Source organism: Microcebus murinus, chromosome 28 (assembly GCF_040939455.1).
Source record: "Microcebus murinus isolate Inina chromosome 28, M.murinus_Inina_mat1.0, whole genome shotgun sequence".
NCBI classification, from domain to species: Eukaryota; Metazoa; Chordata; class Mammalia; order Primates; family Cheirogaleidae; genus Microcebus; species Microcebus murinus.
Genome location: NC_134131.1, coordinates 5357547 through 5374883, shown reverse-complemented (window position 1 = coordinate 5374883; position 17337 = coordinate 5357547). Strand labels below are relative to the sequence as shown.

The 17337-nt window shown below is 34.4% G+C and overlaps 1 protein-coding gene across 1 annotated transcript in view; it reads right to left on the bottom strand.

Moving 5' to 3' along the window:
- Positions 1-566: 566 nt before the first annotated feature.
- Positions 567-17337, bottom strand: part of PPP4R2 (protein phosphatase 4 regulatory subunit 2) — a 63126-nt gene continuing 46355 nt past the window's right edge. Inside the window, exons 4-9 of the mRNA XM_012787414.3 lie at positions 6925-7018; positions 5419-5456; positions 4334-4408; positions 3939-4082; positions 2574-2860; positions 567-2320 (exon numbers count right to left, since the gene is read on the bottom strand). Coding sequence (XP_012642868.2) covers positions 1995-2320; positions 2574-2860; positions 3939-4082; positions 4334-4408; positions 5419-5456; positions 6925-7018 — 964 coding nt within the window. The 3' untranslated portion in view covers positions 567-1994. The remainder of the gene's footprint in view (positions 2321-2573; positions 2861-3938; positions 4083-4333; positions 4409-5418; positions 5457-6924; positions 7019-17337) is intronic.

Here is a 17337-nt window from a genome sequence, read left to right as displayed (position 1 = left end):
TAAAGAATACGTTTATTGACAGTAATTTCATAAATATTCTAAAGAAAATTTCTAAACTTAAAATGCTTAAAATCTGTTCTCATTGTCAAAATATCCCTCAACAAAATAAAGTAATACGACACTACAAATGAATGTCACATTTAAAAGCTGCTTCAACCATTCTTTTCTTTTGCTAAAAAAAAAAAAAAAAAAAAAATTTTTTAAATTTACAATGTGTGGTTTTTTCCCCCTCTTGGGTACAGTATACCAATATTTAGTTTTTATTCCAACTATTAGACATATTCATTCATAAATATATCACTAGCTGCTGTTAACCTGACAGTCAGTCAGTCAGTAGTACGTTACCTTACAAACATAAAAGGAGCCGAATCATTCAGGTGCGTTTAGCCATAGCAATTTAAGTAGTCAAAAATGCTAAACTTATGGTTGCCCCCAAAATCACCCAAAAACATATGATACAGTGTCAGAAATGGTTCGCATCAGTTTTATAAGTTCATCTGTGTACTTCAGGTATCTGAAACTAAAAAAGGGATTCTTTTATATTTTGATAAAAATGTACTCGAATATTTCATAACATTAATATTTATTGCTTTATATGAATACTGTATTGAAAGCCCAAGCATTCAGTTTACACACAGAAATCATACAATTATATACCGCTTCACAAAGGCAGCGAACACATTACAGTCTACAAAATCTACTTTACAGAAATTTAAAAATTCTAAATATCAAAAGGTACAGCTGAAGAAACAGGTATAAATTTGGCAGCCAGTAATTTTGACAGGGAAGTTGCGGCGGCTTGCATGACTTTAAATATGTGAATTTGAAAATATTGAGTTTAGAGTAATCATTGTGCTTTGTGTTGATCTGAAAAATATAACACTGGCTGTCGAAGAAGCATGTTCAAAAATATTTAATTCACTTCAAAATGTTATACAAATTATGGTGGTTTCTATGCACCCCTAAAGCTTCAGTCATTTAACTCAGGTACATGACTAAAGTAATATATTAATTCTTCCAGTACAGTGGTGTTTCATACCATTGATATTTGCATACTCTAGAATAATTTAGAAAGAAATGTGTAATATTCACAATGTTCAGAAAAGCAAGCAAAAGGTCAAGGAACCTGCCTGGTTCTTCTGAGATGGTCTCATGTCAGCTTCATAAGTATCCATTCTACAAAACAGTAAGCTAATGTTTGAACACAATTTCCAAGATAAAGCACATTTTCTCATAAATAATGAAGTCTTTTTTTCTCAGGCACCTCAGAAGTATACAAAAGAATTTCAGTTTGAACAGATCTCTTGGAATGTGTTTAACCTGGTATTTCAACAGACTTACAATTTCCAGGGTTTCACAAGGGCCAGATTTTATTTGAATTACTCAGAAGAGAAAGAAAATGTCTTCTGAAAGAGGTGAACTCAATCATTACCAATAGAAAAAGTATCCACTGTATTCATCTCTTATAGAAACAGAAAAATATAACATTTCCCCCCTTAGAATATTATATATATGTATATATGACTTAAAGTTCCATTGTACATAGTCAAACAATAAAATCTGGAAACCAGCATGAAACCCTATAATTCACATGTTAAAATGTTGAAACTATGACCAAAATATGAAAACTGCTAGAGCTGTCAGAAAGAGACAAGACAAAAAGCTTTCTTGCATATGTATAAACTAAATGTGATAATCTCAAAAAATTTTCAAAATTATAATTATTACTTTCCAGTTTAAAAACTTTAATTCTAAAAAAAAAAAAAAAAAAAAAAAATCTATACACAAACCACTGATTTGACCAGACCAAAAAAAATGTCAGCGGTAAGCAGGACCCAGAGGAGCTGATATTCACAGTTCTTACATGTACAACTCTTTATTTTACAACCTGCTTCTCTTGTAAAACTAAAGGTCCACTTTTACATAAAAGTTTTATACAGTGTTAAAACCAGAACTGTATGTAAAATACTGCATCTAAATGTTTCTAAATATAGTTAGTCTTGTTCCATTGGTTCATCTGTGACTTCTGTGGCTTCATCATCATTTTCGATGGATGATTCTGAGAGAATCTCTCCAGTTTTACTGGAATTGGATCCTACTAATTCTTCTGCTTCCTGGCAGTCAGAAGAACTACTACTTACAGGGCCTGTGTTTTCACTGCCTTCAGAATGTAGTAAATCTTTCTCAGCTTGAGACACATCAGATTCCTCCATTTCATTATTTTCCTCAGAAGTCTCTTCATTCACAGTTAAGGCATCATCAGATTCTTTTTCTTGATTTTTTCTTTCTGGGATCATTTCTCTTGATGTCATAAAAGACTCTAAAAATAAGCAAATGTTGTTGTAGTTAAATTTTATTCTCAAGATACCTCCACAGCTAAGTTTCATGAATTCTGACATTCTACAGTTCAAATCACACCCCCTGAAATTCCGCAGCAACTACGCGCAGCGGGAGGAAAGCCCGACATCAGCACCGTAAGCAGTTCCAGTATGTTAATTCTCTCAGGACAAAAATGAAGTAAAAGAATTTGAGGGTCTCCTTACTCCACCCTTTTACAGATGGTCTCTAAATACCTTCTTCTTCCTCTTCGTCCTCTTCTTCATCCTCTTCTGTACAGTGCTGCCTGCTACCACTCCTTTCTCTGTCCTTATCCTGAGAAGATGATGCTTCCGTTTCTTCTGCCGTAACTGAGGACATTTCGCTGGCAGCTGTTTGGCTGGCCGTTTCTCTGGCTTCACCTTCTTTGTCGAACCTGAGTCTTTTCACCTCGTGCCCCTCAGCTTCCACAGCGTCCTCATCTGCATGTTTGTTTTTCACAGGGCTCGCCGCGGAAGCTTCTGATTCACATCCCGGAGAGTCACTGTAAACATTTTTTTAAAGTGTCATTAATAACATTTCCTCACCTTCTACATTTTCAAGGTCTAACACTTAGTGTCAACATTAAATTATAACATCTGATCAAAGAAAAATACAAGAGAATAATTTTAAGACAAACTAAACTGCTTCTCATTAGGACCTAGTCAGCAAGTTACGCGATCTTTCTGTGCAATTCGCCAGTAAACTTAAATAAGTCTTTCATATAAATACACTCTTTTAAAAAGTTTTGGAATAAGACGGGGGAAGGTAGAAAGACTTGAAAGAAGATGGAATATACCTTAGCATTGTTTTTAGAATATAGAACTTGTGGAATAAACCAAAGCAGACAAGAATTAAGGAATTTCTCTCTGAGGCTGTCAATGACGTTTTACAAAGCCGTTTTCTACTCAGTGAACCATCCTTGAGGAGTAAGGACAGGGAGGATTTCTGACTCCATCTCCAGCAACTGACCTAGGTTTGAAGGCAAATTAACCTGCCTGCCAGTTATCTTGGTGTAAACTTCATTCTCTCTTCATGTACCCAGATAAGACCCTGGCTTGTTCTCTGCAAAACTCAAGGTACCGACCGAACTGTATTGGTAAATTATGCTTTTAAGCAAAACAAAACCAGATGGTAAACTCATATTTCTATCAGTACAATCTGATAGCAAAGAAAATAAAAGGCAACATAAAAAAAATTTTTTAAGAGAAAATTTGGAATAAGATATAAATAAAAGGCTTCCTTTTTGATCTACAACGAAAAACTATTCACACAACTTCAACTTACTTATAAAGATCTTTTCTCTTTTACGTAACTTTCAATAATAAAAAATGCCATAACTACGTTACTTTCTTTAGACCCCATTTTTAAATGATCTCCCTGAATTGGCAGTTTTAAAGTCTGCCCTATGTTCATCTGCAGCTAAAGCTGCAAACAGAAGCCAGCACTCCTATAAACCGCATTAAAACCTTGTTCTATCCCTCAGAATAGTGTATTACAAACAGTAAGTAACAAATGCTGAAAAATCATTGATTGTTAACTTTCAATGAAAACTTTTTTTAAAATATAAAACACATACAAACCTGTGATTTTTCTCTTCATTTGGCTGCAAGTTCGATTCTTTGTTGTCTGTGCTCTCGGGCAAACCATTTGTTGTCAAGGGTGCCGACAAAGAAACCTTTGGTCGATTAAGTGGCCTGGGTGTTCCAGGCCCATTTATATTAGACCTACAATAAGATAAAAGAACATAATTTTCCATTTTTGTAAAAAGTTATCCCTCCCACAGGATATTTACAGGAACGTGTCACATATAAGTATTTGCTGTATTTTTTCAGATGCCTTACTGCATTAGCTAATTTTGTGTCATATATACTACTATCATCCATAAAATGCCCAATTTTCCAAAAAGCACACTGAGCCTGCTACTCAAAATCAGGAAAATGCAAACTCTTTGGATATTAAGAATCAATAACCTCACCTCTCAGTATAGGTTGGTGAATTTCCAGGAAACATAACACCATTCATTCGATTTAAACTATTGGAATTATTTTTCCTATAAGAAAAGAAAATACACTTATGGGTGGTTTAGTTCTTTAATTTTGGTAAGAATCATAGGTCTAAAAGATAGATTCAAACAAAGACTATTAGAATTAACATAAACATACAGTATTATAAAAAATAAAATAAAAAATTTAAAAAATTATAAAAAAATCTTCAGTCAACATGACTTAACTTTGTACTTTTTTATAATTTTTTCCAAAATACCTCACATTCATTAGCAAAACAAATAGCTCACAAAGGGAAGTAATTCTTTTTAAAAATAGTTTCTCTATAACATAATATGTCAAGAAACATATTTTGGGATTATTTCAATACCTCATTTACCAACACAGATATATTCTTGAGAAAGCTCTGGAAACAAATTCACTATTGTTACTTTCTTAGGAAAGCACAGGCAGCTTAACCTCAAACCAATGGCTCTCCACAGAGGGCGCCACCCCTCCCTGCCCTTCGCACCCCTAGGGAGCAGCTGGCAACGTCCACAGGCATTTGGGGAGTGCAGCACTACTGGCATCAGCGAGGAGAGGCCAGGGCCACTGCTGAGCCTCTATAATTTCCCAGGACATCTACCCAGAAGAAATAATTATCTGTCCAAAATGTCAGTAGTGCCAAGACTGAGAAACGAGGCCCCAAACTGAGTTAACTTCGCTGCGCATGGATCTTAGCAACTGGAGGTGCTTTCCAGGAGGAAGAGAGCGCCGCCCAGCAGCCGTCCCAACACGCCGTGCGCCCCTTTCGCCCCACAAAGGCGTCTCGGCGGCCCCTCGCGGCTCCGAGTGCCACGGCAGCACGCAACTCCAGTAACATTAGAACCACAGCGTATTACCAATCTCTTTAATCCAAGTCTCTTTTCTGGAAAACACAGGTCATGTTATTGGTGATATTCCAGTTTGGGGATGGATGGCAGGTTCACAAGTATTTATAAATGTAATCTGTTTAAGTAACACAGCAATTAGAATACAATAATAATATACTAGACAAAGAAAAAATCTCTATACTTACTCTGAAGAAGGATAAACACAGCTAACAACCATCACGTTCTGCAACAACAAATATTGGTGATTAACTATAAGGAAAAGTAATACAAAGGAAAGTTTTGTCTTGTTTTTTAAAAAGTGCTACGACATAAAATTTAATTGTTTGTTTTTAATTTCTCAAAATTCTCCTGATGGGTTGTTTCCATTTACTTTTGCTAAGAAAGGAAAATTCCTTTATTGGCAAATTCCTTATAATTGCTTTATAAGGAATAAGGATTTTCCTTATAAAGCAATACCAATCCAGAGCTGCCTGTGTAGCATCATACATCCCAAGGAAAGAGACGCAAATCTTTTTGCAATATACTGATAATCATCCTGGCAATAATTACTTCAGTAATAGGCAATATTCACTGAAAGTTTACTATAAGCCAGAGTGAGTGCTCTGCATTTAATCCCACTCACAGTCCTATTATTTCCCACATTTTAGAAATGAGGAAACTGAGGCTTAGGTTAAGTAACTGGCCCACAGTCACATAACTATATGAAGCCCTGCAGCCCTGATTTGAAGGCAGGGCTCTTGGTGTGACTAGTGACACACGCCTCTGTGTCCAAAGAGCTCCAAAATGTCATTATTAAAAGTCTCGGAGCTGAAAAACAAATACTGATGAATCATCTCAGTTTCCTGTCCTTTGGAAATCTTATTCAACTGAGGGCACTAAAGATCAACAATATCAATCCAATAAGGCTCTAAGAACTAAATGACTAAGTAATGGTTTTGAATCCCTGTTCCCAGGGTATAGCTTTTAATTAGAATCAGAACCTTAAGATGAACACTGGACTATGTTTTAGGCTCAATCACCAACTAAGAATTAGTAAGACTTGGTTCTCCCATGGCTCATTCACTTGCTTTTCACTCCAGACAAGTCAATTTCTTACTTTTCATTCCCTCAAACACCTTGATTCATCATGTTGTTTTCTGTGTCTAGAATGATGCCCTTCTTCTCGCTTATTACTAACACTCCTCATCCACCCCCCTAAAAAAACCCACAATATAACAAAAAATAACCCCCAAAGTTTATCCCTAAACCTGACCTGCATTTTTCTACTCAATACCTAATTTAAAAGGTTTACACTAGCAAGTTTCCAAGGGTGTCTACCTCTGGACTCCAGAATTAAGAAAATGAATGCCACAGGTAAATAAGTCTGCAAAACACTCTATATTAGAAAGTTAAAATGTCAACTGTAGAACTTCTCAGAACCTTTAATATGTTTATGTATACAATGAATTTCCAAGAAGTAATAAACTGGTTTCCCCAAGCTTAAATGATCAGCACACAAGCCCTCTCTGCCACCTTCCATTAAATTCCTCTCTGAAACATAGAACACAGCTTGGAAAACAACTCAGGAAAAATTCAAAGTAGGCTGGAAAACCTATTTCAAGAAAAGGTGCCTAAAACAGATCTGATTCAACGTTCTTTTATGAAATCTATTTTACTACCTTTAATATAATTCCAATAATAAAAATAAATACCTTTTCTACTCCTCTGAGAAATTTGTCTGTTCCTGTATAGTTTCTCCTTGGATCTGTTAGCAATTCACATAGTCGCTGAATAGTAAAAGGGATACTGCAAAAGAATATAATTTTATAGTTTGAGGTCATTAATTATCAAGAGAATTAGGAATATTATTTCTTTGCTAGTTAAAGTTTTATCTAGTTACCTACGTGTTAAGCTACAAAAGAAAATGCTATAATAGGGAAATGAATGGATGAGTCATTTAAAAACAGACAGGACAATAAGTACACTTGTCTTTTTATTTAACAACAAAAAACTTCTCTCTTTCTTGCTTGAAAAGGCAGTAAAAAAAGAACACCCAAAATTGAAAGAAAATTTCAAAACTGATTGAGAAACACATTAATCTCCTAAATCCTGATGATTCAATTTTAAGCTTACATGACAGGCAACCCAAATGATAATCACGTTAGAGTTTATTTAAATACAGGAACTTTTCCTCAAACATTCCCCTGTACACAAAGATTTCTTTTAAAGTGTTCAAACAAAACGACAAATAATTTTGTTATGGGTTAGACTAAGACAAATGATTCCAATGAAAAAGTGTCTTAAATAAGGTTCTGCTCCATTATTAAAATTTGACATACAACCAATGTGTTAAATCAAACGTAAAACATACACAAAAATACTCAATATTTTTATAAGAATCTATGGTTAAACTTTACCAAGTACTCTCACCACACTTCAATTTTCACTTGATCAAAGCAAAAACAAAACTGACATAGATGGAACTAAAATTATTTTATAACTATGAAAAAAGTTTTGAGCTCACATAACTATTAGCATTCAAATAGCAAGTTAATGAGCCACATGTATGACAAATGCAGCTAAAAAGTACAAACATAAATCTGACTTCAATGTTTGCCATAGAGATTTATTTATTCTCCTTAATGAAGAGAATTACAAAGCCTCAAATTAATAATTAACATTCACAACATTCTTTATTTTTTAAAGGCAATTCAACACAATATTCTCCCCCACCAGGAAAAGCAGCTAGTGAGTAATAGAGCCAGGCCTCAAATCCAGTTTCTCTAACTTCAAATCCCATGTCCTTTCCACTATAACTACATATAATTTATAAAATCATAGTTGTTTATTTTCTAACTGGATAAACTACACTTGGTTCTCATATTCTTAGCATCAACATTATTCTTACTTATGTTCTTATAAAAGTCAGCATAAGATTTACAACAAATTTTGGAAACATGAAAGTAAATGTTATTCATATGAAAATGGATATTTTAGATATTTGAAAGTCCAAGCATTAAACTTTTCTCAAGTAGCATTCAAACCTAAAAGTGAGAAAACTTTGTTCTGCCAAAAGACAGGGAACGAAATAAAAGATGAAATGTTTGCCTGCTTCCACAAATATTCAGAAGCAACTGGAAATGCAGAACTTCTTTGATGTTCATCATGACTGCTACAGGAAATTCCTTTGGGTTCCTGAGAAAGAATACTCATCCTTGCTTTTGAAAATCTAGTCAGATTAAAGCACACTGTCAAAACTGAGAATCATGTCATATGAATCCAAGTGACTTTTAGCCTAACAAAATAAAGAAAAAAATAAAAGAATAAATATAAAAATTAAAAAAAAAACAAACCTGAGAATCATTTTAAAAGGAAAAGAGAAGTACAAAGCACACCAATGGCATTCCTAATCATGAGACAGTAAGCTCACACATCTTTTGTTCATCCCTACAAAGATAACACATAATTGGAAATCTATAGCTAATATATAAAACTCAGAACTCCATGTAAAAAAAATGTTTAAGGCCGGCGGCTCACATCTGTAATCCTAGCACTCTGGAAGGCTGAAGCGGGAAGATCACTTGAGCTCAGGAGTTCAAGACTAGCCTGAGCAAGAGGGAGACCCTGTCTCTACCAAAAATAAAAAAATTAGCCGGGTGTCGTGGCGCACCTGCAGTCCCAGCTACTCAGGAGGCTGTGGCAGAATCGCTTGAGCCCAGGAGTCTGAGGTTGCTGTGAGCTAGGCTGACGCCACTGCACTGTACTCAGGGCAATACAGTGAGACTCTGTCTCAAAAAAAAAGTTTACACATTTTCCCAAGCTGTATATGTAACAAACAATATGTTTCTTGATTGTCTGTCTTTTCTCACCCTTGACTGAAAGCTTCTTATGGGCAGGAGCTCTTCACATATATCATACTCACTATATAATTTGCATACATACGTATGTGAAATCCAGTGTCATCATGGATTTCAGAATATTAGTGGTATACCTGCACCTTAGCTCCTCTTCTAGTTCATGGCTCTTCAAACCTTAAACACACATCACACCTAAGCTATTTCTTCATTAATTATCTCACAGTGATACTGCAATTAAAGAGTTTATATGTTATTGAAAATATACAAAATAGCACATATTTGGGTATTCAAATAGTACTTAACTAAAAAATACTTAGGTATTGTCTAGTTATGCCTTTCCTTCAAACTAAAATTCTTTCCCACACCAAAACCTAATATTTTCTCATAAATTAAAATTAGTTTTAACAGACAAGTATTTTTAAGCTCCCTGTCTAACATTTACACTAAATGTTTTGGCTAATTTTCTTTAGAAATATAAGTACACCTGTAGCCAATTATTAATACTGTATGTGTTGGTGAACAGTAATACTGCTTAGGGGTGGGGGTGTCTGTGTGCATAGCAAGGCCAGCAGTAACAGCCTATGATAAAATGAGCTTACATTCTCAGACACTTTCAAAGCTTTTACAGTCATTTTACCAAGTATCCGATAGATGGCACTAAAATGCCACACAATACTCCCCTTCCTCACGTGAACAGGCTAAGATACAATCAAACGTTTCTTGTAAATAAAAGCATCCACTGGAAATATGAATGTGATTTCGACAACAGGTCTCTTTACATACAGTTCTAACTTTTGGACTGTTAATCTATTCCACAAATATGAGAGCCTGCTATAAACTAGAAATACCATGCCTGCTCAACAACACAGCAGACAGACACATAATTACAATTACAAATGCTAACAGAATTGTGTACCTGGTGCTATGGAGGAGATAGAATAAACTGTATGCCAAGCAAGTAAGCACAACCCTGAGAACACAATGTGAAGTACATCTCTAAAGCAGGCATAATAATAATCCAATCTAAAATGAATGCATTAGCACAGCCATATGAAAAAGTTTGCTGATATTTTTCCATTAGAGATAGCACACAAAACAATTTTTTCTAATTCCCCCCAAATATTAAGCCTTTTCCTAATGAAGACACACATGCTAAGAAGAAGAGTAAAATTAGAGGGGAGGAGTATTAAGCATGAATGTCACTTGTTCTCAATGAAAAGTCTGAACCAGAATCCTTAAATTTGGAGGAGAATGGGGAGATGTTCATTGGCAAAAGTATACTGTAAACTTCAGATACCTTTGTAGAAAAATATTTTGGGTTACTTAAAATGTACTCAGTTTACTCTGCAATGATATCTTATTTGCTCACACTGTAAAATATAAAACTAGAATTATATAAGGAACTGAAAAAATATGACACAACTAGCTAGCATTTCAAAATTTTAAAAATTGTGCCTACAAAATACAATAAAACTTTTTTAAAAAACCACACAAGATCTGAAAGTAACAGGTGCTATCAAAAGGTATTACTCAGGTTCCTACAGGTTGACAGATGTAAGAAAAAAAAAAAAAAGGTATTACTCAGGAATGCTACAGAAAGCTGTTGACCTTTTATTGTACAAATTATAAAGCAGAATAGTTTTGTTTGTGTTAAACTTGCTAGCCCACTAGGAGACCTTGCCCATGTTGAATTACCCAAGTCTCCATGTTCTTGTCTGGAAAATCAGTGCACTTCTTATATGATCATCATGAGGACTAAATATGACATAATGTATAATATATATTAAATAATGGTGCCTTATATGTTTTAGAAAGTGTTCAATAAATCGTAGTTCCTATCATTATCCTGATTCCATCTACCATCTAATAGATAATGTAGAAAGGCACGAATAGTCCAAAGACCAACAAAACTAAAAGTATAACTGTCTTTTAAAATATTCCTTTTAATTCCAAGAACTGACCCTAATTAAGAGGATCACACATTTCACATTGTATTTCTTAACCTGAAAGTGATATGTTAGCACTCAAAAAAAAAAAAGCCAAAGACTTCTATACCTAAAAGCTATGTAAATTCAAACACCAAGAAAGCTGCTGAATATCAGAGAAAGACATCTAAGCATAAAGCAGCTATTCAATGTTTTTTTAAAAAAAAAAAAAAAAGAAATTTTAAGCAGTAAGGCTAAACCCTAAAGAAATAATTTCTTATATTTGAAGCTCAGATTATAGTTTGTCTAAAATTTATCTTAATCTGATTAAATGATCATTAAGCCACAAAAATAATCTGAATATATATCAAGGTATTTCAGTTGCAAAGAAAACACTCAAAAAAATGCACATTTCATTCAGACGTTTTTATCTTAGAATTAACTACTTTACCTTGATATTATATAAGCGATTTTTCTCATGAAAAAGGAACATAACATATATAACACAGAGGCTATTAGAATAAAAGCTGAAGAGATGACATAAAACCAGACATTCTATTAAGAAAAATGTCAAAATAGCCATTTGCTTTTATTTTTTGCATGAAGATGTGGATTTTACCATGTCTCTTCTGCCTATAAATGGTCGCATTGGCTGTGCCTTAGTTAACAGAAATACTTAAGTCTGATTTTAACTATTTAAGTGGAAGCTAACTTAAATCTCTCAGCTATTAAAGACTGAGAAAGTTTATAATTTTGTTTACTCTTAAAAGTTTTACCAAAGTCAGAAATACCACTGGAATCCTGTGGTATCTTTACTTGTAGCAATATGCTCTTTCTGCACTAAGGCTTCAACATTTATATAAATAAGCACATACATATTCATATGCATATTTTATATCTCAAATGCCAGAAATTCTGAGATTTATTAAAAATATTGTAAAATGCAAAGTATAAAAAATAAAGAAAATGAAGAATTAGCCTCTTTCAACAGTACGGAAACCCAATATTGTACCTAATGTACAACGTGGTAAACAAATGTCTGTATTATTCCCCAACCCCAAATTAATCTACAGCAATTGTTAAAGCTTTTAATCATCCCTTAGCATGCCTATCGTAGTCTGCAGTGTTATTTAGCTTTCATCAAATATAAGTATCAAGAAAAACTTAATTCCCGCTAGTTCCCACTTTTCAATTTTAAGAATTTTATTAGAGAGCACATCACATCAAACTATACTACCAACTTGCCACAAGGCAAGGTGGGGAATAGAGAGATGGCTGTTAAATAATGCCAACTCTCAACTAAATATTCTAAGAGAAAGAGAAAGTAAAAGAAAATGAAAGCAAGTACATTTTAACTAACAGATTCAACATGCTCAACAAATATTGACATGAATAATTAACAAAAAACAAAACAAAACTATTTTTCACAGCCACTTGAGCAGCAGAAAATCCAGCAAGCAATAAACTGGGTCAAGGAAGTCAGAGAACAAAGCAACAAAAGGCTAAGGACCCATTCCCTCAGTCCCTTAATAACCTACAACTAACTGTAAGGCAAACAATACAAAACCAAAAAAGGGATATGTTTTATATCTCCAAATCAGATTTTAGAGTATAATAGATTCATATGTAACTTTTTAAAAAAGTATAAAGTGGCACCCTCTTGGGTGTAAAACTTTGTAAGAGATGCATGTGTGCACACACACAACAATCAGGTGAAACTTTTCAAAACTAAGCAAGATCTGGTTGATCATGTACATTAAAATAACACTAAACAAGAAATTCCACTCTAGACTGGGCAACAAAATGAGACTCTGTCTCAAAAAAAAAAAAAAAAAAAAAAAAAAAGAAAGAAAGAAAGAAAGAAAGAAATTCTGGCCAAACGCAGTGGCTCACACCTATAATCCTAGCACTCTGGGAGGCCGAGGCAGGCAGATTGCTCAAGGTCAGGAGTTCGAAACCAGCCTGAGCAAGAGCAAGACCCCTGTCTCTACTATAAATAGAAAGAAATTAATTGGCCAACTAATATATATAGAAAAAAGTAGCTGGGCATGGTGGTGCATGCCTGTAGTACCAGGTACTCGGGAGGCTGAGGCAGGAGGATCACTTGAGCCCCAGGAGTTTGAGGTTGCTGTGAGCTAGGCTGACGCCACGGTACTCACTCTAGCCTGGGCAACAAGGGAGGGAGGGAGGGAGGGAGGGAGGAAGGAAGGAAGGAAGGAAGGAATTCGAAAGACAGAAAGACTACCACCTACCATGCCAGAAGACAGTAATAAGCAGTACTGCACTGTGACTGACTGTATCTGCCTTACAGACAATGTAAAGATTCTTAGGAATCAGATGGCTGCTCACTTTTCCCCAACCCTCTCATACATGGCAATGCTATTTTCGTTTACTACTCACAGGGAGTGAGACTGACTTACTGCCTGTTTTAGAATGGTTTTAGAGAGGTCTTAGAGATCACTAACAGCACTGACAAGAGAGGGGCAAGACTTATGTGATTAGCTTACTTTTATATTGATTCTTTTTCCACCATAAATAACTGAAAGGACACAAAATGGTTTCTTCTTAAACTACCAGGAATGTAACTTGCATCCTCTCTAACTCTCCAAATTCTTCTTTGTATATCATAGTATTGAACTATTACCTACTAGCAATTTCTAAATTATATTCATGGTGTCTCTGACAGGAAGAGGATTTCCATAAATGGCTCTGGTCTGAGTATGCCCATATACTCTTTTCCATTATAATCCCAAGCAGAGGGCATAAGATGGCAACAAATATCTTTTAATTGGCCATTTTATTCAAATTTTTAGTTTCTGTTAATTTCAATTTTTGGTGTTTCTCACCTAAGAAACTGTAACTTCGGTTCTGGAGAGTAGCTAAAATCCATCTTCTCCTATAAAATTTTAAAGTTCAAAAGTAATTTTAAAAGGACAAGAAAATGACTAAAAAACTTTAAAAGATCTTAAGCATTCAACTATGTAATTCTTCCATGACCCATTAAATACAGATATTAATGTGCTTTTATTCCTTTAATTAATTAATTCATCCATCCATTTACACTGTACATGTTTGAGAATCTACGGAGTCCCAGCATGCACTCTTCCAGGCCTTGTTTGGAAAAGACCATCTCCCAGGCTCCCCAGAAGCTTACAGAGTTCAGGAAATCAAGCAAACAAGTGAATGAACAATTTCCACTTCAAGGAGGGAAAACTTATGTTTTGACCATATGCTAAAACAATTTTGGAAAATGGATAATCTTTTTATGGCAAAATACTTAGAAGCATTTAACATAGAGCCTTTAAAATTAAAGGCAAAAAACAAAACAAAACCCAAAAGCTTCCCAATAGAAAAATCACTAAAAGATAATAAAACAAACAAAAAAAAGATATGAAAGGGCAATTCACATAAAGACTATAAGCACATAAAAAGATGTTCCTGGCCGGGTGTGGTGGCTCATATCTAAAACCCTAGCCCTCTTGGAGGCGAAGGCAGGAAGTTCACTTGAGCCCAGAGGCCCAGGAGTTTGAGGCTGCTGTGAACTAGGCTGATGCCACGGCACTCTAGCCTGGGCAACAGAGTCAGACTCTGTCTCAAAAAAAAAAAAAGTTCCATTTCACTTGCAGTCAAAGAAACATAAATATATACAAATACTGAAGAATTACAGTATCTGCACTTAATACACATGGAAGAATAAATGAACATTCTGTGAAGTCAACTCTGCAGTACTGATAAGTGGAAAAATTTAAAGTGTGTGTATGCTTTTTCCTAGTATATTCTATATTTTAAAAAAGCAACAATCTATATATATATTTAATACTTGATATTCATCAACAAAAGAAGATATGTACAAGGATACAAGTATTGCTCGTAATAGCCAAAAGATGAACGCCCCACGAATTAGGACAGGGGCAATTGTAGCCTATTCACATAACAGAAAACAATGCAGCCATTTCAAATAAATACACAAAAGATGTAGCTTTAAATATACTGGCATAAAGAAGATGTTAAAGCTCTAAAAGAGAAATACAACTAGCATACATGATTCTACTTTCGTTCTTTTCTTTGTTTAGTTCTATGACATTTAGGGAAAAGCATGAACATGGCAGGGGGTGGTGTCTCACGCCTGTGTACTACCACTCTGGGAGGCTGAGGCAGGAGGATCACTTGAGCTCAGGAGTTAAAGACCAGCCTGAGCAAGAGCAAGACCCCGTCTCTACCAAAAATATAAAGAAATTAATTGGCCAACTAAAAATATATAGAAAAAATTAGCATGCCTGAGGTTGCCGTGAGCTAGGTTGACACCATGGCACTTTAGCCCAGGCAACAGAGTGAGACTCTGTCTCAAAAAAAAAAAAAAAGAAAGCATGAACATATATCATTTTGTAATTTAAAGATGACCTATTATAAATGAGAGGAAGAGTATATTATAAAAGACAAACCCTCAAATTGGTTGAAAGTGAACAAAATGCTATTTCTTAGTAAATATTTTTAAAACTAATTTACATACATTCAAAACACAAAAATTGAAAAAGGTTACAGACATGTTTCAACATACCAATCTATTGTCAATCAGACAAAAAAGGACAAATTAAAAACTGAAAAATCTTAACGTATCTGATTAAGACTTAGATTCTGCCTGATTAGAGAGAAAATGATTCATAAACTGCCATTCTGAAAAATCAAAATTTTAAAAATATTTAAGTTAAAAATGCAAGGCGTGGTGGCTCACACCTGTGATCTTAACACTTTGGGAGGACCGCTTGAGGCCAGGAGTTCCACACCAGCCTGAGCAAGAGCTAGACCCTCCCTCTTAAAAACAGAAAAATTAGCCAGGAGTAGTGGCATGCACCTATATATAGTCAGGAGTCTGAGGCAGGAGGATCCCTTGAGCCCAAGAGTTTGAGAGGTTGCAGTGAGCTATGATGAGGCCACTACACTCTAGCCAGGATGACAGAGTGAGACTCTGTCTCAAAACAAACAAAAAAACCCATACAGTTCAAAGATGGAAAATGTTTTAAAAACAATTATACTCAAGTATACTTAGGCATTTGATCACTGTTCAAATCATTTTCTGAAATAGGTGAACTGATTTATAGATTAGGAAATGACAACCATTTAGATTTACTTAATAACCTATTAAATATACATTACCTATATCTGTATCTAGCCCAACTTAATCTGAAAGAATTGAAAATGGTATTCTTTATTACTAATTCAAAAATCACAAGTAAATTAGGTTAATATTCTCAGTGGTATAATTTGACCTATTTAACCTTAACTCTTATTTTTGATAGTAGCTGTAATTTATTGAAATAAAAGATGAGTCACTATCATGTCTTAAGTACTATTTACATACAATTTATAAATATCTCCAAAAGTACTATTCTTATCTTTAACACATTCATTCAGTTCAATAGTAAATCATACAGAACATACTTCTCTTCTAGAACACAGCACGTGTCTTCTTCTGCATAAGTGCTGCTTAAAAATTTTTTTTAATAAGGAAATGTATGCATGTGGTTAAATAACTTCAACAGTACAAAGAAAATAACTCTTTTTTTCACTCCAGACCTCCTGAAGTAACTATAATTAATGGATCCTCAAAGACAAAAAGCTATAGTTTCTCCCCCACGAAAAGCATTTTAGTATGAGACCTTAAGCCAAAGGAGGTCTGATACTAAAGGCATAAGGGTTTGATATTTTAAGTAAAATTCCTAAACTTAAAAACAGAATATATTAATAACAAAGGGTTTAATTGGATTACACTATTGTGATTCAAATCCCATGTAATGAAATACCTGAAGGTTAGAATCAGATCGTTTATGCCACCGAAAAATACAACTGAAAGCCCCCTCAAATAAAATCTGCCTCTAACTATGAATTCATTGGTTAGCATACCCACAACTCATTATATTTGGTATTGTCATTCCACACCCCCAACTGTTAATGCCAAACTAAATACTGAACAATTCAACTTCACAAACATTTCTTACCTTCAATAAAAGAAATAATTTTAAATGACAGAATATGAGACACAGCAACTTCTTTTTAAAGATCAGTTTTATCTTAGTACAAAGTGTCCTTTTGGTGTTTTTAATGTTTTACAAAGGGCTAAAAAATGGTTACTTGTTGGGTGGGTGACAGAGTGGAGACTCCAAAACCATTTCTAAATAAGAGCTTACTAAAAAAGTAGAATACTTTTATAAATTGCTATTTTTCATTTTAAAAGAAATGTAACTTCTCTTAATGACATACAGGTTCTATACAAAGTATAAAGACATACCAAATATAAAACAAGAAAAAAAATTTAAATATTTCCTGATAAACGAATGTTTCCACT